This window comes from Antechinus flavipes, chromosome 1, assembly GCF_016432865.1.
Source record: "Antechinus flavipes isolate AdamAnt ecotype Samford, QLD, Australia chromosome 1, AdamAnt_v2, whole genome shotgun sequence".
NCBI lineage: Eukaryota > Metazoa > Chordata > Mammalia > Dasyuromorphia > Dasyuridae > Antechinus > Antechinus flavipes.
The window spans coordinates 428,813,201-428,837,740 of NC_067398.1; the positions used below are offsets into that span (position 1 = coordinate 428,813,201).

The 24,540-nt window shown below is 34.3% G+C and overlaps 1 protein-coding gene across 1 annotated transcript in view; it reads left to right on the forward strand.

Annotated features, from left to right (window-relative positions):
* Window positions 1-24,540, forward strand: part of TNFRSF11A (TNF receptor superfamily member 11a) — a 112,087-nt gene that overhangs the window by 64,217 nt on the left and 23,330 nt on the right. Inside the window, exons 4-7 of the mRNA XM_051969908.1 lie at window positions 580-723; window positions 11,425-11,512; window positions 13,110-13,201; window positions 17,958-18,071. Of these exons, the coding sequence (XP_051825868.1) occupies window positions 580-723; window positions 11,425-11,512; window positions 13,110-13,201; window positions 17,958-18,071 (438 nt within the window). The remainder of the gene's footprint in view (window positions 1-579; window positions 724-11,424; window positions 11,513-13,109; window positions 13,202-17,957; window positions 18,072-24,540) is intronic.

The window sequence follows — 24,540 nt, forward strand, 5'->3', positions numbered from 1 at the left end:
GAAGAGCCTAAGTTTGAATTCCCAGCTCTTCCACTTACTAGCTGTATATTCTGGACTTGAACTTAATATCGCTAGGGTTCAGCTGCTGAACCCTTCTTCATCTGTAAAATTGAAACAGTAATACTTTCCCTTACTTATTGTTATTTTAAAAAGCACTCTGTAACCATGAAGCATTATATAAATATGAGATGGTGGTAATAGTTGTAGTAGTAATAGTGGTAGTAGTAATACTTGTTATGAATATGAGGTGGTACTAGAGTATTAGTAGCAGAATAGTAATTATGGTAGTAATGTTGTTGAAAAAAACTCAAGCTTTTAAAGTTGGGGGAAACAGTTCTGCAAACTTCACTTTAATACAATATGACAAGGTCTAGCAAATTTGAGTGTCTTTAATATAAATATATTGAATCCTGAAGAATTTAATCACACTTTCCATGTTCTAATAAGGATGAAGGCAGCCTGTTTTGATGGGTTTTGTTCAGGATTTGTAGCAATATTAAAGATGCAGGAAGGATTCCTCTCTTCCCTCTACAAAGTTTTGAGTAGGATCAGGCCTTTACATCTTTTTCTCCCTCTCAGGAAAAGGTCTGAAAGTAGTTCATCCTGGCAATCAAACCTTCCCACGACAGTGTGCCTGTATCCCTGGGTACCATTGGAGCGAAGACTTTGAGATCTGTCAGCGCAATGGAAAATGTGACCCAGGCTTTGAAGCCGAAAATCCTTGTAAGACCATTTTATTTAATGGAATTGCATGTTCTTGTTTTATAATAGGAAACGATATCAGGGATATACTTGAGCTGAAGTGGTAATGACAACCAGAGAAGGGCAGAGAGAGGTGTAGAGCACCTCTCCCCCCTCAATGTTTTCTTTGGAGATTTGATGGAGGAAAAGATCTGAACAGTGGACTGATCTCAGAGATTATTCCTCTTATCTCCAGTCTAGTTAAATGAGACAAGATTCAATTAAGCAGATGGTCTAAGAATCTTGAATTTCTTCAAGATGCAGTTCTTGATCCTTCTAATAGTTACTCTCCCTTCTAAGTACAAATAGCTTTGTGTTTACTTGGAATCCATTTAGCATTTACTTGTCTGTACGTATGTTGTCTAGTATTAGGAATGGCAAAGTATAGGCCATAGGCCAAATATGTTTGTCACTTGATTTTATACAGCTTCCAATTAAGAATGATAAACTTTAAAATAAAGTATTATTTTTTAAAAAAATTTTAATCATCCATAATTTGCAGGTTGTGCAAAAACTGGCTTTCTTTAGTAAATTATAAGCTCTTTGAGCTGATTTTTGTCTTTATATTTCCAGTACCAAGCACATTATTGATGTTTAATAATTACTTGCCAATTTGTTGAATTGAATTGAATAAGCATAAGCCAAGGAAAGGAATCTTTCCCTTAGCACCCTCTAGCTCTATAAAACAAGTGAAGCCAATCCTAGCCTGCAAAAAGAAATAAGGGGCTCACAAATGGATATCTTAATTAAGTCTATGGAAAAGATCTTCCCTCAAAACTCTCCAGATGTTTTCCCTTACTTGTCTAAGTCTGATTTTTACCTTAATTCAATTAAATTAAGCAAACTTCAGTTACATGCTTTGGATATTGAAGATACCTCACTAGGTACCAAGGCTCCAAGGAAAACTAAAATGCTTCTAGTACAAGGTCTATCCCTTATTCATTAGTTATGTTACTTGATCATAACTAGATAAGTTGCTTTAGACTTCCAGTGACCTATGATTCCCACCAATAGGAGTATTTTTTTTCCAAAGTGCAAATAGCAAATCATCCTCAGTGTTTGCTCATTCTTTGCAGTTGTCATCTATATCTTCCCCAGAAGGATATAAGCTAAACACTGTAGGGTTTATAAACACTATAACCTTTTTTGGAGGCATCTAAATTATGGAGGAGACAGAGTGAGTGCTAGACTTGGAGTCAAAAAGAGCCGAGTTCAAATTCTGCCTCAGTCTTTTGCTAGAGGGAATAATCCTGAGCAAGTCATAGAAAAACTCAGCTCCAATTTTCTTATCTGTAAAATGGAAATAGTGATACCCCTACCTCACTGGGTTACTGTGAGAATCAAATGAGAAAATAATTGTAAAGAGCTTAGCACATACCTGCCATATCATAAATGCTATATAAATGTTTATGGTTATTTATTATTATAACATGCTGTAGGTACCAGTATTGCTGGTAGTGTTCTGTTATCCTTTGCTGTTACCACATGAAATGCTCATCATCTATTCCAGATACACATATCTCTATGATGTTTTTTGCTAAGAAAATTTTTTGTTGATATCTTTTATTTTTGATTACTTTTATTTCTGAGTATATCCTTTGTGCCTATAACTCCAATGTCCCATATAACAAAGAATAAAAATAAAATGGAAAAAGGCAATTTAGCAAAATTAACTAATACATTAACTGAGTCTGACTGTTTTATATTTGTCTTCCTAAAATACAAGTCCAAATATGTTACTCTTCCTCTCAGTAAATTCCCCAGACTCCCAATTACCTGCAGAACCAAATGAAAATTCTTCTGGCATTTAAAAACTCCTTTTCCTATTCTCCTCTTCCTGCCCTATTCTCCTTTTCCTGCTTTGTTGCATATTACTCCCCAATACATATCATGAACAGATCAATTGACCTTTGTGATTTTCCTCACACGTGGCCCTCTTTTCCATATCTATGCTTTTGCATTATCAGCCCCCTAGAGGTATACTGAAGTCAGCTTTAATCAACTCAAAAGAGCTAATAGTTTCCAGTGTTTTTGCAACTCAGAAATTGATCTACAATTAGGGCTTGATTGTTTTGTTGACTGCCTAGTCTTAAGAAAATGTTAATAATGTAGATAAAACTTAAAAGTGTATGTGAATAAATTCCCCCCTCTTTAACCTGATTGTTAAACATTTGCCAGTACACTCTTATATTGCCCTATAAACCTTGCTTAAGGAGTTCAGTTAGAAGGCTCAGACAATGAAATCATCCTCAGACTAGAGGCCAATGACTGTAAAAACAACAACAACAATAATAAATAATAATGATGATAGCATTCGTTATCACTTTAAGGTTTTCATTATCTCTTGGAACTTTACAAGATTCCTGACAGTCCCCCATTTCTGAAATATTTGCCCTCCTCACTATTGTGTCTTAGAATTCTCAATTTTCTTTGGTGGCTCAGCTCAGGAACCACTTTCTACATAAAACCTTTCCTAAATCCCCCTAGCTATTGGTGCCTTCCTTCAAAAATTATCCTGTTGCTATTTTCTATATTGTATAACCCTATATGTAAGTGTGTCATCTCTGTGGCTGAATTGTAAATTCATGCTAGCAGGATTCATGGTATCTACCTGACCCATAATCCCCATTTTTACAAAGAAGGAAAGGAGGTGCATTTTGCCATCTCTTTTGGGAGACCAAACTAGGTCATTATAATTACACACCATTCAGTTTTTTCTTTTGATTTATGTAATTAGAATTGTATCTATTTTTTTCCTGTTTATTTCATTTTACATTTCCTTGAAAATTTCTTTCTCAGTTTCCTTATCTATAAAATGAAATAAAACAAAATAAAGGTATTAGTCTTTGAAGTCCATTGCTATTTTCATTTTATGAATGTATGAGCTTAGGTATCTTCCCATGCTTTTCTGAATTCCATGTATCCATCATTTCTCATGGTAGAAATTGCACTCATGTACCTCAGTTTATTTAACCATGCCCCAGTTGATGGGAATTTCCATTGCTTTGTTTCTAATTTCTTATTAAAGTGCCTCCATAGGATTGCGGTGCATATGGAACATTTTTGTCATTAGCATTTTTAAGCTGTATGCCTGACAGTGAAATCTCTTTTCCCAAAGGTTACAGGCTGTTTCTGTTTCTGTCACTTGTTTGTCTTTCAGGTATCTTTCACTTTAGTTCATTACTTGCACATTTATATCTACCTTGCATTTCTCTCTTGCCCTTGGACCATCTGCAGTTGTAATTTTTCCTAATATTTTGGTGCTTGGTGATTTGCAGACATATAGCATTATTGGGAGTGTATTAGTGTGAAAGAGATGAATTTTCTCTCTTAGGAAGCAGACTGTGTTGTTGAAAGCATTCTATATTTTTTTAAATTATAGCTTTTTAAAAAAATATATACATGGATAATTTTCAACATCCATCCTTAAAAAACCCTATGTTCTAATTTTTTCCTTCCCTTCCCCCCATCTCCTCCCCCAGTCAGTAAGTGATCCAATAAATATTAAACATGTGCAATTCCTCTTTACATATTTTCACAAATATCAAGGCATTCTATATTTTCTAAATTGCTATTCAAGCTTCTTTTTATCTCCTATTTTCTATTCATTCTGGGTAAAGTTCAAAGTTATGCTGATAAACATTTAACAACCATTTCTTCACAAAAAGCGCGAATTATATACTTTTAAGTTTAGTATGCACTATAACATTTTTCTTAAATCTAGACAATCAACAAAATAATAAAAAATCCTCGATCTGTACTTTTGTTGATTTCTGAGTTCTAAATGCTCACATTAGAAATTTAACAAAATTTAACTTTAACTCTCATGAGCTGGTATGCCTAATCAAAATATATGTATTGATGGGCTAATTAAATTAATTGTAAATTTAACCATATATCATGATCTGAATTCATCTGCTTGCTTTTTTCCTGTGTGTCTTACTAGACTAATTTCTTTTGAGAAGTCATAATCTTGTTGAGGAATCCTTATTGTATTCTGGGGCTTAGTGCAATTTCATAATGCTATCCAAAAACAGGACCATCTGGAAGACCTCTCTATCTACAAGAAAACCTTTTTTGTTTACAGATCATCCTCCTTAACAGTGAAGAACATGTTTGGTGAGCATGTTTCCAAATTTCAGTTGCTTGGTATTAAGAAACAGAACATTGTGGGGAAAAAAGTCTTTCTGTAGTTGCAACTGTCAAAAAATTTCATGTGACAGTATCATGTCAGAAACACTTTTTTGGAAAGAAGGCTTTAAAACAGGTATTCTTAACCTTTTATGTGTCATTGACCTCTTTGGCAGCTTATGGACTCATTCTTAGAATAATATTTTTAAATAATTGGAGAAATTGCAAAATTTCATTTGATAGTGAAAATAAAGATATATATATTTTCCCTCCAAATTCCTTTACTTCTTTAAATCTATCCATGCATCCTTTGGGGTTCTATGAATATTAAGTTAAGAATTCCTGCTTTAAAAGCTGTGTTTAACTGAAATCAAATCAATATATTTTATTGTTATTCATATATTTGTAATTAACAAATAATAAAAAGTGGGAGTTTATCCTCTGTGTTTTTCAGTTACTTGTATTACTGTGGAGTTGCAGCTTGTTTTAGAAAATACTCTGACTATTATGGAAATATTTTATAAAACTATATAACAAAATACATGTTATATATCAAATATACATATATTTCTTGCCTTTTCAACTGGGGGAAGGATAGGGAGGGAGGGAGGAAGAGAATTTGAAACTTAGTATTTTAAAAATGAATGTTTAAAATTGTTTTAACATGTAACTGTGGAAAAAAAGAAAATACTAAATCATTTTTTAAAGACAAGATAAAAAGAAAGAAGGAAGAAAAATAAAAAATCGTCTGTGAAAGTCTGCCTATTCCTGTATTAACAAGTCTCATAGTTTCATTGATAAATGCATGGATCCTTCTGATAAAACTTTTTAGAAATAAGAAAGTAGGCCTTATATTGAACAGGTTTATTGTATCATAGATTTGGAGATGGAAAGATGGTTCCTTTGAGGCCATATAATCCAACCCCTTCATTTTACATATGAGGGAATTAAAGCCCAGAGATATTTAGCATCTTAAAAAAAAATCACAGACAATATGATTAGCTTCAAAAGGTGATTTTGAGAAAACATCATCAGTTATCTTGGTTCTATATTCTAGGTCAGAGAGGTGACCAGTGGCAATGAGAAGATTTGCATTTAGATCCTTTGATTTCAAATTCAAGTATTGTTTCCATGGCACCATGATTGCTGTTAATGTTTTCTCAGACATCTTTTGGAGGTAATCATACTGTCTATGATTTTTTTCCTTTTCTATAGGTATCCTTTCCTCTCTGATATATTTTAAAAATTGATCCCTTGCTGCTTTGAAATTTGCATTGCATTATAGTAGATTTCTTGCTTCAGAACAATTGCTATTCTCATCTTCATTTTTTAAAGTGTTATTTCCATTTTCTTAAATTAGGGTGAAAGTTGGAGTACAAATACTTCACTATCATTGATGCATTATAAGAGATTGCTTTTACTAAGTTCTCATTTTTCAGAGTGAATAATAGCTTGTTTACATGGATTGAGTTATAGCTTTTATAATTCGATAGCATGTCTTTTTAACAGTCAGAAGATCTGCGTTCAAATGCTGCCTATAATTTATACGATCTTAGACAAATTACCTTTATAGATCTTAGTTTTTTCATTTGTAATTTGGAGAATTTGGAATAAATAGTCTCAGAAGTCACTTTGCTTTAGGTCCATTACCTATGATTTTAAGTTGGCATGACTTTTGATCTTTGCTTTAAGTAGTTGATGATCTGAATGTACACAGACAGCTGATTTTGAAATGACTCCCACATGAATAACCACTAGTTTTGATTTGCTGTGTGGGTGATCTGAGAGGAATGAAAACTACCTACAAGACTGAGAATGTAAATCAAGGCTCAACCAGAAGAGTCATCTTTAAATATTTCAAAAGGAATTATGCTGGTTCTACTTGGTCCCATGGGGCCAAATAAGGAATAATGGGCAAACATTGTAAAGAGGCACATTTAGACATTTAATATAGTTCCAACTAGCATTTCAGGTTTGCAAAGTGCTTTACATACATTATCTCTTTTGATCTCATTTAATGTAATGACAAATTTCCTTTTAGAATTGCAAGAAGTGGAGTAGGTTGTCTTGCGACTGAATGAGTTCCTTGCAATAGAACTGTTCAAACAAAACTGGATGACTATGTACTTTATGGAGATTTCTGTTCAGGGAGGGGATAGACTGGAATAGATAGCCCCTGTGTTCTTTTTCTTCTCTGAGATTCTATTATACTAAGGAAGTCAACATTGGCTTATAAATTAGAGATATACTTCTGAATTATATTCATACCCACTATTATAGATAGCCCTGGAATAGCCCTCCTGAATTTTAGACAAATGACACATTTAAAAGTTCAATATGCTGTAATTTTAATGAAACAGTATGCAGAGAAATCAAAAGTGTCATTCTGAAATCATCTGAGATCCAGTTAGAAATCTAGGCAAAAAAAAGTGGCAGTAATTAATTCCTTTTTTTAAAAAACCCTCATTCATGAAACTAGCTATTCTTTTTATGATTTCTTTTCAAGAGTAATTTGTAGCTTTAGCACCAGATAATTGCCTGGTTGCTCATCACATAATGCTGTTGTAATTATGCTTGCCTGTGATTTTTTTCCAGGAAAATTACATAGGACTCACATGTAACATGTGTTGTTTGCAAAAACTTGCAATTAACTCATATAATCCTAGAAATTTTCATTTTAGCAATCCAGCTTTTGAGAAATAGTTCAGAAATACTTCCTTCCAGAAGAGCCCTTGATAGAGAAGAGCTTAAGAATTAGAGATAGAAGAATAGAAATAGGATAGAGATAGGAGGGACTTTAAAGAGCCTTTAATCCTCCTTTTAAAGATAATATCAACTCATTAAAGACAATACCAACAGGGTGTCCCACAAGTCTGGATGCAGTTGTAAGACATTAAAAGTTTAACAACTATTGAAGCTCCAAGTATAAAGGCAGGGTTGGGATGGAGAGAGACTGAGAACCAGGTACTGAGCACCTTGAGAAAGGAAAGAGAAGGATCTGATGAATAGTAGGTAAAATCAACACAAGGGTCTGAATGAGGTCATATATCTACTTGAAATGAACCTTAAGTGCTAAAAGATGGTAATAAGGAAAGCTTGAGACAAGTTTATATGATAATCAATTCTGATGGACATGGTTCTTTTCAGCAATGAGATGATTCAGGCCTGTTCCAGTGGTCTTGTGATGAAGAGAGTCATATGCACCCAGAGAGAGGACTAGGGACAGAGTATAGATCACAACATAGTGTTTTCATTTTTAGTTGTTGTTTGCTTGCATTTTGTTTTCTTTCTTTTTTTTATTTTTGATCAGGTTTTTCTATGATAATTATAAAAAATTGCCCATGTTTAATATATATTGGATTAGTTGCTATCTAGGGAGAGAATGTGGGGAAGAAAGAGAGAAAAAAAATTTGGAACACAGGTTTTACAAGGGTGAATGTTGAAAACTATCTTTGCATATATTTTGAAAATAAATAGCTTTAGGAGCAACTAGATGGCAAGTGGATAGAGCATCGACCTGAATTCAGGAGGATCTGAGTTCAAATACAGCCTCAGAACTTGACACTTCCTAGTTGTATGACCCTGGGCAAGTCATTTAACCCCAATTGCCTCAGCAAAAATTAATAATAATAATAAGTCTTAATAAGAAAAGAAAGGCTTAGGAGGTGACATGGTATCAAAGGACCTAAAAGAAAGTACATTCAAAATTTTCAGAATCTCTACCTTTAGTAGAGAGAGTACCTTCTAAGAATGGGATGATTTGTTTCCCTCATTGCAAGGATACGGTAAGCATGTGAGAGGAAGAGACATAAAGTAAATGAATGTTTGGTATCAGTTTTTTGAGTTTTCCATGGAGATGGTTAGGGAGAGAGCTTGATAGACACATGACAAGGATAGGATTGGTGTAGATGGGGATTAAAGTATGAAAAATAGTAGCAAAGGAACCAAGTTTTTGCCTAGGTGACTTTCAGCTCTAAATCCCAAGACTTCAGAGGAGAGGGGAGTTTGCTGGTTATAGGACAATAGATCAATTGTCACACCCTTCCCATTAGCAATGGTATTTGCATCCCAGCCTCAGTTCAGAGTTGATTTGATGATCATGCCCTGAGCAAAATGTGGAGTTGTGAGAGTGGGAGTTTTTGGTCCAGAACCAAGTCTGGCAGTAAGAGGGGGTGGCAGAAAGCCAAATGGCAAGCAGCCTGGCATCTAGAGCCCTAGTGGTTGTGGAGGGCTGGGGTATGGCTCATTTATTTACCCTTTCAGCATCAGCAAGGTCATTTCTGCCCCAGGCTTTGCTTTGACGTAGATTTGATTTTCAAATCAATGAGAAGCCACAGGAGTTTGAGGCCATATGACAAGTGGTCTAGTACCGGGTAAATTGATGGTTAGAAAGGGCCATGACACCATTTCTGTAAAAGAAAAAATAATCTCAATACTTCAAGGTATTGAAGGGTTACCTGTACCAAGGTCTCACTTAATATTGGGTTAGGAGTCCAAAGCCCTGAGTTGGAATTAGACATTGCTTTTAATCATACTCTGATAATAATCCTGAGTTTTTGGTGGATTATGTCAATGGATGCAGATTTTACTAAGCTGAGTAGTGATGGACTGTACAATGTCTGAAGACCAGTCTAAGTGCTATGGGTTTATCCCAGGTTTGACCCAGTGAGATGAATTTTTTTGACCACAGTAACTCCACCAAGGCCAGAAGGATTGGGATCTACATTACAGAAAAGGATGCCCACACTAACAAAACTGGAGATCCTTGGACTACTGAAGAAGTATTATCTGAAAGTTTATGTAGATGGCTTATGGGTATTCTACTTTAATACTAATGGGAGTATTGGAGCATACACATAACCATCTATTGTTTGAAATATAAATTTGGTAATTCAACAAAAAATAATCCTTCATATAAACAAACTAAAAGTTGATTTATAGAAAACTATAAACTCCATTTACTTAGTTTGTTTTAAAATGTGTATATTAACTTTTACAAAATAATGATAATAGTTTGGCTTGTTTCTGTTTTACTTTCTGACCTCTTTTTCTTCTGTATATTTTTTTCAGATTTTGTTACTATTGTTATCATCATCATTATTATTATTCCTTTTTCTTTTTTTTACATAGTTGTTGTCCATGTGCTTATGGCTTTTTTGTGTTTTCTGTCATTATTCCACCTTATTTGATCTCTTCTTTGTGTTTTTCATATTTGTAATTTCTTATGGTACAATATGTTTTATACATATTATATACTTATTATATACACACATCACAATGTGATACATTCAGTCATCCTCCAGTCTGATACATGGGTTATTTTCAATATTTTGCTCTTAGAAATAAAGTTGCTCTAAATTTGTTACCCAGGTGATCTTTTTTTTTGGTAGTAGGAGTATGTTTTATTTTAAAGGAATTCAGGCTGGCCTGAAGCAATCATAACTTCCCTCTTGAATTCCTATTTTGTCCTTTCATAAAGTATTTTAAATCTTTCTCTTCCTTTAGCATAAGATACCTTAGATTCCCTGGTTTTAGTTTTCTAACTTAATAACACATTTTTAGGAAATCATAGGAAATGCATATTTTCAATTCTAGAGTGATTCCAAAGTGAGACACAAGATTTTTTCTAATTTATTCTCGCTTGCTCTTTGGATCCATTGTGATCACATTAATCTCCATATTCTATTACCTTAGTTTTAAGAGGAAAAAAAATCATTTCTTTTACAGTAAGATTTTCTAAAAAAAATAGGTAATTTTTTAAATCATTGTTTTCTTTTTAAATTTTGAGGTCCAGGTTTTCTGCCATCCATCTCCTACTTACTCTGAGAGGGCAAGCAATAGTATATCAATTATCCATAACATGCCTTTTAAAATTTTAAAAACTAATCCATTGAAATGACATTGAGATCACACTTTATATTTTCAGTTATTCCACATACATACTATTTCACAAGGAGATCATATAATCACCTAAGCTTAAAAGGAATCTCAGATCTGGTCTAATTAAACTTCTTCCTATTGCAGATAAGGAAGCAGACGCAAAGAGATTGAGTGACTTGCCCAATATTATACATATAATATATGGAAATAAATAGCAGAGGAAAATAGGGAATAATTAACAGAGCAAGGACTCAAGGCCATGTCTTCTGACTCCCAATCCATTGTTTTTAACTACTTATGCCAGTTTGGGAAATTGTGGCTCAGGGGATCAGGGACCCAGACAGAGAGATGGGGCAGAAAAAGGATCATGATTCAAAGAAAGCAAGAATCTGTATATGGAAATCTATGTATCAAGCATAAGGTAACAGCAGCAAGTATAGAGCTTGGTATTAAGCCACAAGCAGCACAAATGAGGGAGTTTGTCTTATAATTCTTGCTCAGAGGCAGAACGGAGGTGGTCATTGTTCTGTACCTTCAGGTGGATACAATTAGACACACCTGGATGGAATGCAAGTAGAGAAAGCAGGGGGAAGGAACAGCAGTACCACTGGAGTATTGTGATGTGTCACACTAATAGGTTTGATTGTGTTGTGTTTTTTTTTAATGCCGCAGTACAGCCAAACAAGGATCCAGGGTGTAAACCATGCCTCATGGGCTACTTCTCTGATGCTTTTTCTTCCAAGTGTAAATCCTGGACGAAGTAAGTGAACTTTACAGTGAAATTATACACAATTGCAAATAAATACACACAGAGATAAGAGATGGAAGGAATTAAGAGAGAGTGCTACTGAATTTAAGTAACTTGATCAAAGAAAGAATGGAGGGAAGAAAAAAGGAAGGAAGGAAAAAAGGAAAAGGAAGAAAAGAGGAAGGGAAAAGAGGGAAGAAAGTAGGAAGGATGAATGGAAGAAAGGAAGAAAAGAAGGAAATAAGGAAGGAAGGAAAGGAAGAAAGAATGAAAAAGAGGGAAAAAGGAAGGAAAAGAAGGAAGGGAGGAAGAGACTTATAAAGTCCCTATTGTAGATGCCCAGCACTGTGCTAAATATTTTTAAAATATTATTTCATTTGGTCTTCTATAAGGAGATATTAATATCCTCATTTTACCATTGAGGGAACTGAGACATATGGATTAAATAAGTTGCCCAAAGGTACACAGCTAGTCAGTGTCTGAGGCGGGATTCAAGGTGACATTTTCCTGAATCCAAGAGACCCGGAGTTCAAGTTTATTTGTATTGATAGGTTGTATTATATTCAGTTTGTGTCCACATGATGTTCAGACAGGGAATTATTCATTTGACTCAGTGAAAAAGGACTGGTTGAACCACTTCTTTGACTTAAATTGTTTAATACAGGAACTTCCTATCACTTCACCCACACCCTAATAGGGGACATTTTAAAAAATTTTGTCTAAGTAACTCCTTTCCTACTTCTTTTTGAACTTATGTTTATATCTGATCTTTCTTAATTTCTTTTTTCCCCTTTAAATTGTTTCTCAGTTTTTCTTTGATACATTATTTTCTCTTTTTTCATTGTCATAAGTTTATTATGTGCCACTTAGAAGTAATAGGAAATAATAATTTTAAAAAGGGATTAAAGATCAGTGTAGAAAGATGGCCATCCCCTAATGAGGAGATTGCTGATGACCAGTCTCTCAGCACTTGGTCATGTTGATTCCCAGATAGCAGCTGAATACTGCTGTCAGCACTGTTATAGAAGCTTTTTCCACAAGAGAAGTCCAGCCTAAATTTGAGCTCCACTAGCAGAGCTTTGAAGAACCCAGGGTCAACATTCAAGAAGAATTTTGTAAAAGAAAAAATATGAAATGTTTCATTTTATATAAATATATTTTAAAGATAGATTTTAATTTTAATTATTTTAATAAATGTTTATAAAATGTAAAGAAGCCTTTTATATAGTTGTGATTAAAGAGGATAAGTGGCTATATATAGAGAGACATCTAATAATTTTTCAAAAAAAATTCATATTTTTGTATGAAATCTTTGTCCTTTTTTTCAAAATGAGACTCTATAAGAGTTAAACACCAGTTATATAATGATTATTTGTGTTTCCTGGCACTTATCTGCAACTGATTTTTTTTTCTCTTTTCCACTTTGCCATTTTGTAAAAAGTTTTCTGTTTCCAACTTATGTGTTTTTTCTTAATCATTGAAATTTGTCACTGATTCACCTTAATTCAGGAAGGGATAATCAGCATTTCCTTTACCAAAAATATAAAACTGAGCTACATATTTTCATTAAAAAGGCTATTTTTTAATTTTTATTTTTTTTATTTTGCAGCTGCACCAATCTTGGAATGGTAGAAAAAACTCCTGGGACTGATAAGTCAGATGTGGTTTGTGATCCTTTGCCACCTGAAAAACCAGAACATGGTATATGATTTACAAAAGTACATGGTGGTTAGAAGACGTGCTCCAACACAATAAACTATTTCACATTCCAACTAAATTAGGTGCTATGTCTTGAGTGGAACTGTTTACTTTTCATTTTGTATTTGGAAAGATATCAATTATTAGTACAGTAATTAACTTTCCATCAGTATTTCTTTAGAATGAGTCATTCTGAGTGTATTGACTCAGAATTTTCTAGGTTGGTACTTGAGAGACAATGTACTTATGGAGAAAATAAAATAAAATAAGATCTAGATATATAAATGGGCAAAGATAGCACTTTTTCCACTGTGACACCTAGCTGCCCCTTATTTTGTGACTCTTGAAGGAGTAAAAGGTTTAAAGAAGGTGATGGGAATTGGAGGATTTTCTTCCAACTATTCAAACAAGGCCTGTTGTACAATTTCATCTTGGTGTGGAGGTGAACTTGCTGTCATTTCAGTGGGACACAAACTCTAGCAGAGCCAATGAGCCTCAAAAAAAGCCTTTAATTTGCTTAATGAAATCCTAGCATCTCAGCATTGGAAGGAAAATCAAAGGCAAATGAATCCAAACCCTACCTGAGAGAACATCCCTTTACGAATATCCCAGATCAGTAGTAGTCATCCAGCCTTTCCTTGAACCTCTACAGTGGAGGGGAACCCACTTCCCAGAGGCAGCACATGGCATTTTTTGGGTGAAGTGAGTCATTAGAAAGTTTTTCCTTATAACCAACCTAATTTTGCGTCAGTGACTCACTTAATTCTCAGGCTCAGTTGAATAAGTTTAATCTTTCCAGCAAATGGCAGCCATCTAAATATTTAAGGTGACTAATATTTCCCTTTAAGTCTTCTTTAAACTAAACTTTCCTTGTTTCATAAATTCACGTCCCTTTAACACATTCTAATCCCTCTAAGTCTAATTAAGTAGCAAGGTGACCTATTTATTACATTGACTTGGAGGCCTTGGAGTTTGGAATCTGACTTCTAAGTTTGAATCTGACTTAATAAACTGTGTGTACTGAAAAGTTCACTTAACTATTCTGAACTTCAGTTTTTCTCATCTGTGAAATGAAAGATTTGGATTCAATATATTCTAATTTCCTTTCTAGCTCCAAATCTAAAATCTTGTGATCCTTCAATAACCTGTCTTCCCCTGGATATATTTCAGTTTGTTATTGTTCTTCCTAAAATGTTTATCAAACTGAATATCTCACATGTAACCTGACTTGAACAGAGTGGGATAAGATTGCCAGTCAACAATCAATAGACAAGCCTTTATTTAGGGCCTACTATGTGCCAGAAATCTCACTTATCTGAACATTTAGGCTTTTCTTAATTCAATTTGAGACAATATTGAATTTTTTGGCCAACAAATTAGACTGATGACTCATCCATACTGCAGTCTGATATTTTCACTTGAACTATTGGAAAGCCATGTGTCCCCAATCTAGGCCTTATAACCTTGACTTTTTGAATTGAAATACAGGAAGATACACTCATCTCTACATTTCATCTTATTAGTTCCAGCAAATAATTCAGTCATAATCTTGTAAAATTCTAGTGCTGTCTCTGTCATGTTGGCTATCCCTCCTATTCTTGAGTCTCCTAAAAGTCTGAAAATTATACTTTTCCTTATCATTTATCCAAGTCATTGATTAAAAAGATATTAAGAGAATAACACACAGAACTCTACATTTGACTCTTTAGTTACAAAACACCCAGTTCACATCTCATCTTGTCTATAAAGAATGGCATGAGATACTTTATCAAATGCTTTAAGTACATGTAAATTGTATTTAAGCATTTGCCCTCACCTAGTAAATCTTTTCAAAAAAGTAAACTAAATTAGATTCTTGAGGCAGTTTTCTCTTCACTGAAATTGTTTTCTTTTTCACTAAAATTGTTTCTTTTTCTGTGTTCAGAATCTCATTCTTACGAGCTTAACATTTTTCAGCCAGTTCCCCTGTAAATGCTGTCTATCCTTTCGTCTAGACTCTTTAAAAATCAGCTCTTTTAAAACCTAGGATAAATGACAAATGCTCTGCCCAATTTTTTCTCCTCTGTCACAAATTTTTTAAAAATTTTTTTATTAAAGCTTTTAATTTTTAAAAACGGTGGACAATTCTTCAACATTAGCCCTTGCAAAACCCTTTGTTCCAATTTCTCCCCCTTTTCCCCATGCCCTTCCCTAGATGGCAAGTAGCCCAATATATATTAAACATGATAGAAATATATGTTAAATCCAATATATGTATATGTATTTATATAATTATCATGTCACAAATTTTAAGGCTAAGTGGTCACTTCTCTCTGAGATTCTCATCATTTCCATCTCAAATGATTTGTTTTTATTTGTTAGTAAAAATTAGAACCAGAATAGGTATTCTGCTCATTGGTTCCCATACCTCTTTTTTTTTTATTTTAATAGCTTTTTATTTACAAGTTATATGCATGAGTAATTTTACAGTATTGACAATTTCCAAACCTTTTGTTCCAATTTTTCCCCTCCTTCCTCCCATACCCTCCCCTAAATGGCAGGATGACCAATACATGTTAAATATATTAAAGTATAAATTAAATACAAAATAAGTACACATGTCCAAACCGTTATTTTGCTGTACAAAAAGGATCAGACTCTGAAATATTGTACAATTAACCTGTGAAGGAAATAAGAAATGCAGGCAGGCAAAAATATAGGGATTGGGAATTCTATGTAATGGTTCTTAGTCATCTCCCAGAGTTCTTTCACTGGATGTAGCTGGTTCAGTTCATTACTGCTCCATTGGAACTGATTTGGTTCATCTCATTGCTGAAGATGGCCAGGTCCATCAGAATTGATCATCATATAGTATTGTTGTTGAAGTATATAATAATCTCCTAGTCCTGCTCATTTCACTCAGCATCAGTTCATCCCACACCTTTAAAGTATAAAATTAGGAAAGACAAGCAATTATTAATTGTTTTTCTTTGGACCAAAGAGAACCCTGTCAGAAATATGAATAACTGAAGTTTCCCCTCCTGCTACTATATTATGCTCCTGTGTTCAGACTTGTGATGTTTCTTGTTCTTTTTAATCTAGTTCTCCCTTCTGTCCAAATGGTCTGTAGGATATTTTGTAGGATTATTTCTCTTTCTGCCCCCAATGATTTTCATCTAAATGCTTTCTACATGTTTCCATACTTTGTTTCCTACATATCCTAAGATGAAACACATATTAATGTACATTGTTACTTACTTCTCCTTTTCTTATCCTGTTTTTTTTTTTTAATAAGGCGTACTCTTGCAAAATGACATCAGATGTTGTTCAATTGTATCTAACTTTTTGTGGCCCCATTTGAGGTTTTCTTGGCAAAGATTCTGAAGTGGTTTGCCATTTCCTTCTCTAGCTCATTTTACAGATGAGGAAATAGAGGCAAATAAAGTTAAGCGATTTGTCCAGCTAATAAGTGTCTGAGGCTCAGAAAGATAAGTGAAACCTGACTTCAAACCTGGCACTCTACTGCACTATCTAGCTGCCCTGTGATATTCACCAAACCAGTTACTATAGAAAGAAGCAGCAATAAGAAAATAAACTAAATAACTCTGGCCAATTCATTTAACCCTGTTTACCTCAGTTTCCTCATCTATAAAATGAGCTGAAAAAGAAAATGGCAAACCACTTCAGGATCTTTGCCAATAAAATCCAAATGTAGTCATGAAGAATTAGATGTGACTGAAAAATGACTGAACAGCAGCAAAACTGGCAGATATTGATAGTTTTCATCATTCTACTATATTCAATTTAAAGCCTTCTTGTTCTTTGTTAGCAGTATGAGTTACAAAATGGATCATTCCAATTACATTTAAAAGCTTTTGTTTTTAAGAAGTAAAACAAATGTAACCAAGATCAGAAGGAAAGCAGAAAATTAGGGGAAAATTTTTATAGACAAATTCTCAGATAAAGGTCTTACATCTAAAATATATAAAGAACTTTGTCAAACATAATAATAATGGTCAGAGGATATGAAGAGACAGTTCTCTAATGAAGAAATCAAAACAATTTACATCAAATGAAAAAAATGCTCTAAATCATTATGTTCTATGTTCATACTAGGGAAATGTAACTTTTATTAGCCCTCCATCTGTAGATTAGATTGAATTATTCTTGTTTTTTTAGATCATAGTCTAGAAATCCCAACCCTGTTTTTAGGAATTGTGCTGTTGGAGGGCAGTGTGGGAACCAGATATATGACTCTACTTCCTCAATGTAGGGATCTCTTGGTGAGAAATTTCCTCCATCAACAAACATTTTTTTTCTGCAACATACAGACTTTCTTGAAACCCTGAGAGGTTAAATATCTTGCCCAGGATCAAATACCACCTTCTTCAAAACTCATTTATTTTCCAAATGTGCCTTTTTCTTCTGAAGTCCCTATTGTAAGAAATGATGAAAATATCTCTTTTACTCCTAAAGTCTTTAGTTTCTTGCTCAGGACTTTAAAATACCTTAGCAAAGCTCTCTCTGGTTCCCAACTGTCATCCAAGTACCAGCCCACCTGGTGATGATAAATTTGTTTTTTGTCTCAACTAATTAAGTCACTTGCTAATGTATGGCAAAATTTTGTTTGTACCATTTTGGCAAATTATGAGGTCTTTAATAAAGGTTGTTATTCTAGAAATATTGAATTATATGATTTGGTGACATAATAAACAGGATTTTTTTGAAGCTTATAAAATAAAATTAAATATTAAACTAATACATGTTTTTCCCTATACAGAATCACCAAAATACTTACACAGTATAATCTTTCTACTCCTCCTGGTATGTTTGGCAGTAATTGCAGTCATCATCTTTGGGATCTACTATAGGAAGGAAGGGAAAGCGCTGACAGGTATTGTGTCTCTGATTGTTCAGGTGCCATCTCATGAGAAAATTCGTAATTCAGTATGTATGTTTTCTTACTTTGTCAAGTCAAGTCTGCAGGCCTTTATTAACCATCAGCCATGTGTTGGACACTAATGCTAAAAATTGTCCTGCTAAGCCCAAGCAGCCAATCATATTTGATCGATTTTCAAAGAGTGTGTCATTTGTTTAACATCGATTCTTAAATAATTCGAACTCTTCTGGCTTTCAAAAAGTTGGAGATTTTAGAGGATAGCACAAATTTATGTAGGAGGAGATTATGCATGCATTTAATTTGTTCAACAAGCATTTGCTAAATGTAAACTCCAAACAATATCAGAAATACAACTGTGCTTATTCTATATATGTATGTATGTATATATATATATATATATATATATATATATATATATATATATATATACATACACCTACATACATATACACACATAAGTGCTTGCTTGCTCTCCTCCCTCTTTTCTTTTTCTCTCTTCTCTACATTTCTTTTACTTTCACCTCTCTCTCTCTCTCTCTCTCTCTCTCTCTCTCTCTCTGTTTCTCTCTCTCTCTTCTCTCTCTCTCTCTGTTTCTCTCTCTCTCTCTTTCTCTCTCTCTCTCTCTCTCTCTCTCTCTCTCTCTCTCTCTCTCTCTCTCTCTCCACTCCCTTCACCCCCTCTCTCATTTTCTATCTCTTTCTCTTGTTTCTTCTCTTTTGCTCTTTCTTTTTCTTCTTCCCTTTTCCCTTCTGTAGCAGTACTATTGCTAAAGCTTCCTTAGTTCATTTAAAATACATATATTAAAAGGTATTATGGCTGTGTTTGCATCCTTTGACTAAATGTGACCTCTTATTCTTCCAATCTGCTGTGGTACTTACCTCTACATCACTTCATATAGTATTTATTACCTGATGGCTCTATCATCCACATAGCATTTATTACTTGGAGTCTATTGCATGTAATGAAACATTTACTAAGAACATAATATATGCAGAGTGCCTATTTTAGGCACTAGAGGCATAGTCCTGGTTTATAACTATATCTTATCTCTTCAATGAGATCATAAACTCCTTGATGTCAGGAGTAAGTACCCCATCTCGTGTAGCTATGTAATTGTTCACAGCACTGAGCATAGTACCTTGCATTTATTAGGGAGTTAACGAATATTTGTTGAATAAATGCATGAATAGACATAGCTATATTCACCATTGGTCTTTTTGTGTGGGTGGATCACATTTTTGTTTTAATAAAAAAAATAAAAATATCTCTCTGGGGAAGAAGCCAAAATGTTATTCATCAGATCTCATAATTAAATAATACTAGAATTTTTAAAAGGTTTCTGAGAAGTAATCTGGCAACAGAAAATTGTTCAGTGATCTCTTTTGGATTATTTTAAAATATTTGTATTCTTAGAGGGAAAACCCTTCTATACGTAGACTTGATCATATCTGCACCTGTCCTTTGGAGGATATTGCTCCACTATTATCCATTCACTTTAACCTTTTTTTAAATTTATATTTATTTTTTAATTATAGCTTTTTATTTATAAGATATATGCATGGGTAATTTTTCAACATTGACAATTGCAAAACCTTTTGTTCCAACTTTTCCCCTCCTTCCTCCCAGCCCTTCCCCCAGATGGCAGGTTGACCAATATATGTTAAATATGTGAAAGTATAAATTAAATACAATTTAAGTATACATGTCCAAACTGTTATTTTGCTGTACAAAAAGAATCGGACTTTGAAATAGTGTGCTATTGGCCTGTGAGGGAAATCAAAAATGCAGGTGGACAAAAATAGAGAGATTGGGAATTCTATGTAGTGGTTCATAGTCATCTCCCAGAGTTCTTTCCCTGGGTGTAGTTGGTTCAGTTCATTTCTGCTCTATTGGAACTGATTTGGTTCATCTCATTGCTGGAGATGGCCACGTCCATCAAAATTGATCATCATGTTGTTGAGGTATATAATGATCTCCTGGTTCTGTTCATTTCATTCAGCATCAGTTCATGTAAGTCTCTCCAAGCCTTTTTGTATTCATCCTGCTGGTCATTTCTTTTTTTTTTAATAATTTTTATTGATAGAACGCATGCCAGGGTAATTTTTTACAGCATTATCCCTTGCATTCATTTCTGTTCCGATTTTTCCCCTCCCTCCCTCCACCCCTTCCCCCAGATGGCAAGAGTCCTTTACATGTTGAATGGGTTGCAGTATATCCTAGATACAATATATGTGTGCAGAACTGAACAGTTTTCTTGTTGCACAGGGAGAATTGAATTCAGAAGGTATAAATAATCCGGGAGGAAAAACATAAATGCAAGCAGTTTATATTCATTTCCAGTGTTCTTTCTCTGGGTGTAGCTGCTTCTGTCCATCTTTGATCAATTAAGGATCTCTTTATCAAAGAGGTCCACTTCTATCAGAATACATCCTCAAACAGTATCATTGTTGAGGTATATAATGATCTTCTGGTTCTGCTCATTTCACTCCTGCTGGTCATTTCTTACCGAACAATAATATTCCATAACATTCATATACCACAATTTATTCAGCCATTCTCCAAGTGATGGGCATCTACTCAGTTTCCAGTTTCTGGCCACTACAAACAGGGCTGCCACAAACATTTTGGCACATACAGATCCCTTCCCCTTCTTTAGTATCTCTTTGATATAGGCCCAGTAGTAACACTGCTGGATCAAAAGGTATGTGCAGTGGGATAACTTTTTGAGCATAGTTCCAAATTGCTCTCCAGAATGGCTGGATGTGTTCACAATCCCAGCAACAATGTATTAGTGTCCCTGTTTTCCCACATCCCCTCCAACATTCCCCATTATCTTTCCCTGTCATTCTAGCCAGTCTGACAGGTGTGTCATTCGCTTTAATCTTCAACCTCTCCCCATCTACTGGTTCCATCTTTGCTGCTGTTATATGTCAGATTCCTTCATCCTTAAAATAAATAAGTAAAAAGTGAAACTATACTTTCATTGTACTTTGCCATCCTCTCAAGCTCATAGAAAAAGTTATCTATACTGTCCTTCCTCTTCTCTCCTCTCATTCACATTTCAGCTTTTGCAACTATTTTCCAATTATCACTTAACTGAAACTTCTCTTTCCAAAGTTATCAGTGATTTCTTAGTTATCAAATCTAATGGTCTATTCTCAGTCCTCATCTTTATTGACTCTTGCAGAATTTGATATTGTTGACCACTGTTTCTTCTTCATTATTTTTTCCTTTCTGGCTTTTTATGATTCTTCTTCCTATTTGATCTTCCCTGCTTAATTTCCTTCTATGGAATCATCATTCATATTACGATAGGTAATTCAACCCCACATTTCTACCCTGGGTCTTCTTTTCTCTCAAAATTGTAATGATCACATACCATTACAATTCTAGACTTCCAGAAAAAAGAACATTGGCACAGTTACATTCAAATTCTCTCAGAGTCTAGGAGTAACCCTATTTGAGGGAGAATATACTCATCTCAAATTTTTTGATCCAGCAGTGTTACTACTGGGCTTATACCCCAAAGAGATACTGAAGAAGGGAAAGGGACCTGTATGTGCCAAAATGTTTGTGGCAGCCCTGTTTGTAGTGGCCAAAAACTGGAAACTGAGTAGATGCTCATCACTTGGAGAATGGCTGAATAAATTGTGGTATTCATTCATTCATTTATTCAACAAATATTTGTTAACTCCCTAGCAAGGTACTATACTCAGTGCTGTGAACAATTACAAAGCTACATGAGATGGAGTACTTACTCCTGACTTCAAGGAGTTTATAATCTCATTGAAGAGATAAGACATAGTTATAAACCAGGACTATGCCTCTAGTGCCTAGAATAGTGCCTCTGCATTTATCTTAGAAAATGTTTCTTTAATTAAGTGCAATAGACTCCAAGTAATAAATGCTATGGGTGACAGAGCCAGCAGGTAATAAGTACCATATAAAGTGATGTAGTGGTTAAGTACCACAGAAAATTGGAGGAATAAGAAATCACATTTAGTCAACAGATGCAAACAACGGCCATAATACCTCTTAATATATTAGTGTATGTGCCTCCTTATTCCTTCCACAGTGGTATGTAGAGACCAGTTTACTCTCTGAGCTAGGCTGGCTATCTCACTCCAACCTACTCTCCCATTACAATTCTAGACTTCCAGAAAAAGAACATTGGCACGGTTACATTCAAATTCTCTCAGAGTCTAGGAGTAACCCTGTTTGGGGGAGAATATACTCATCTCAATTTATCTCTTGAGCCCCCACTGATATGTTTCCATTTATACAAACCAGTTCAAAAATGATAATATTTTTATACCACAATCTTAACTATTTACTAAGTGGTAAAGCAAAAGAAATAATATTTTTACAAGTATTTATATTTTAAAGCAAGTGAAAGGATAATAAAATACATCATAATCAGCATATAATTACTCTCCCACCAACACATTCACTATGGACATACATAAGAAACTGACAAGGAAATATTTAAGAGAATAAAATTATAGGCTCACAACTCGGACATCGGTCCCTTCTGGATCAACTGCACCACGCAAAATCACTTTTCTGCCAACTGCTTGTCTGCTTATCCTCAATGCTGTTCAGCTTGGCAAATCCTCTTCTTTTTCATTATTTAACTGACATAGCATTTATAAGCTCTTTTGGTCACACTAAAAGAATGTCTGAATAGTATTATGGTATTAATTTGGATAATGGCTAGTTCCCTTTAAGCTACAGAATGTAAAGCCCATCAGTTTAGCTATAGTTAGGCACAGTAGTCCAGTAGGCACACTCATTCCAGTCAGCTATTCACTTATCTGAATGCTGTGTTGGACAAATTATAGTAAATAGAAATTATAGTCCAAAAAAAAAAAGCTGAGATTGGCTCTCAGGGCAAGGAAAATCAGCCTTGCCAGCTCTTCACTCATCAGGATTCTACATCCTTCAATTATATCTCAATATCTCTTCCTATACAACAACAAAAATTCCTAACATCTTCTCCCTTTTTGTTTTTCCCTCTCAGAAGACAGAAGCTAACAGGTATTTTTGAGAGGTTTCATCTTTTTTAAGCTCTAGAGGGCACCAAAGAATAATTTGTGACATTGAAGCTCTAAGGCATTTTCTAAATAATCAAGAATTATGATGATGCTTTCTGTCTTCTGACTGCTCCAGGTCCCTCTTCTTCACACACAGTTCCAAAAGATTTGATTTTCATCTCTTGCTATTCCTTCAGCCTCCACTTGTCAGATACGTCCCACTTCAGTTTCAACTTCAGCCTGAGTCTCAGTCCTCTATAATCTATATTTTTTAATGACTTAAATCAGAACTTCCTGATTTCAGAGACTCCTGAAAACTCCCTTTCACTTACAAGATACAATTTCCACTAGGAAATTGCACATTTTGTTTAATATTTAGTTTTCAAATAATTATTCATTTTAATTTTTGGTGCATGATTTCTATCCCCTTAAGTCTTAAAACTGTCATATATAAATAAGTTGGAGGCATCATAGTGTCCTGCATTTTTGTGTTCTCAAGATGGTTCACCATCTCATTTTGTATATCACAAATTGCATTTCTTTATCCTTATATTTATCCAATTTATTTTCTGCCCCTGTAAAGCATCAACTATTTACATACATGTTCATTGACATCTTTCACAAGGTGATTTATCTTCATATTTTTTGAAAGTTCATATTCTCTTGCTCAGATCCCATTTAACAATCATATTTTTAGATATTTTACCAGTTTTTATTAAACAAAAGTTTTTTCTTCTCTTTTCAGGCTAACTAAAATATTCATCTATGTCAGAGCCAGTATATTAAATTCTTTGCCAGTTGATTTTATTCCTTTTTCTTCATACCAAAAATTTATTTTTTCTATCCTTTCAGCAATAAATTAATCTGTATGAAAAGAGAAGTAAAGGGGACAGCACCTACCCTTACACTTTCTCATTTGGTGATTTCATTGCCTCATATGGGCTTTGACTATTATCTCTTTGCAAAAAATCTAGTCCTAGTCTCCAAATTCCCAGATATCCAGACCTTGTTTCTCTCCTGAACTTGAGTTCTGAAACTCCAACTGCCTTTTGGAATTTCAAACTGGATGTCATATAAACATATCAGACTTATCATGGTGTCATTATTTTCCGCCTCATACCCACCTATTTTCCAGACTTTTATGTTTCTGTCAAAGTAAGGGGTAAACTACCTGTTACTTTTAGTCCTCTTACTTTTAGCTCATCACTCTCAATTTATTGCACATATCCATTTATAGGAGCTTGCCGCACCTGTTACATCCATCCCACTTTCACTTCTTACTCTGATGCTCCAGTACTCATCACTCCTCCTTGAACTGTTGGACTGGCCTTTTAATTGATGACTTTGCCTCAAGTCCTTCTCCATTCCAATCCATCCTCCACCCAACTGCCAAAACAACTTTCTTAAAGTGCATATCCAAGTATATCAT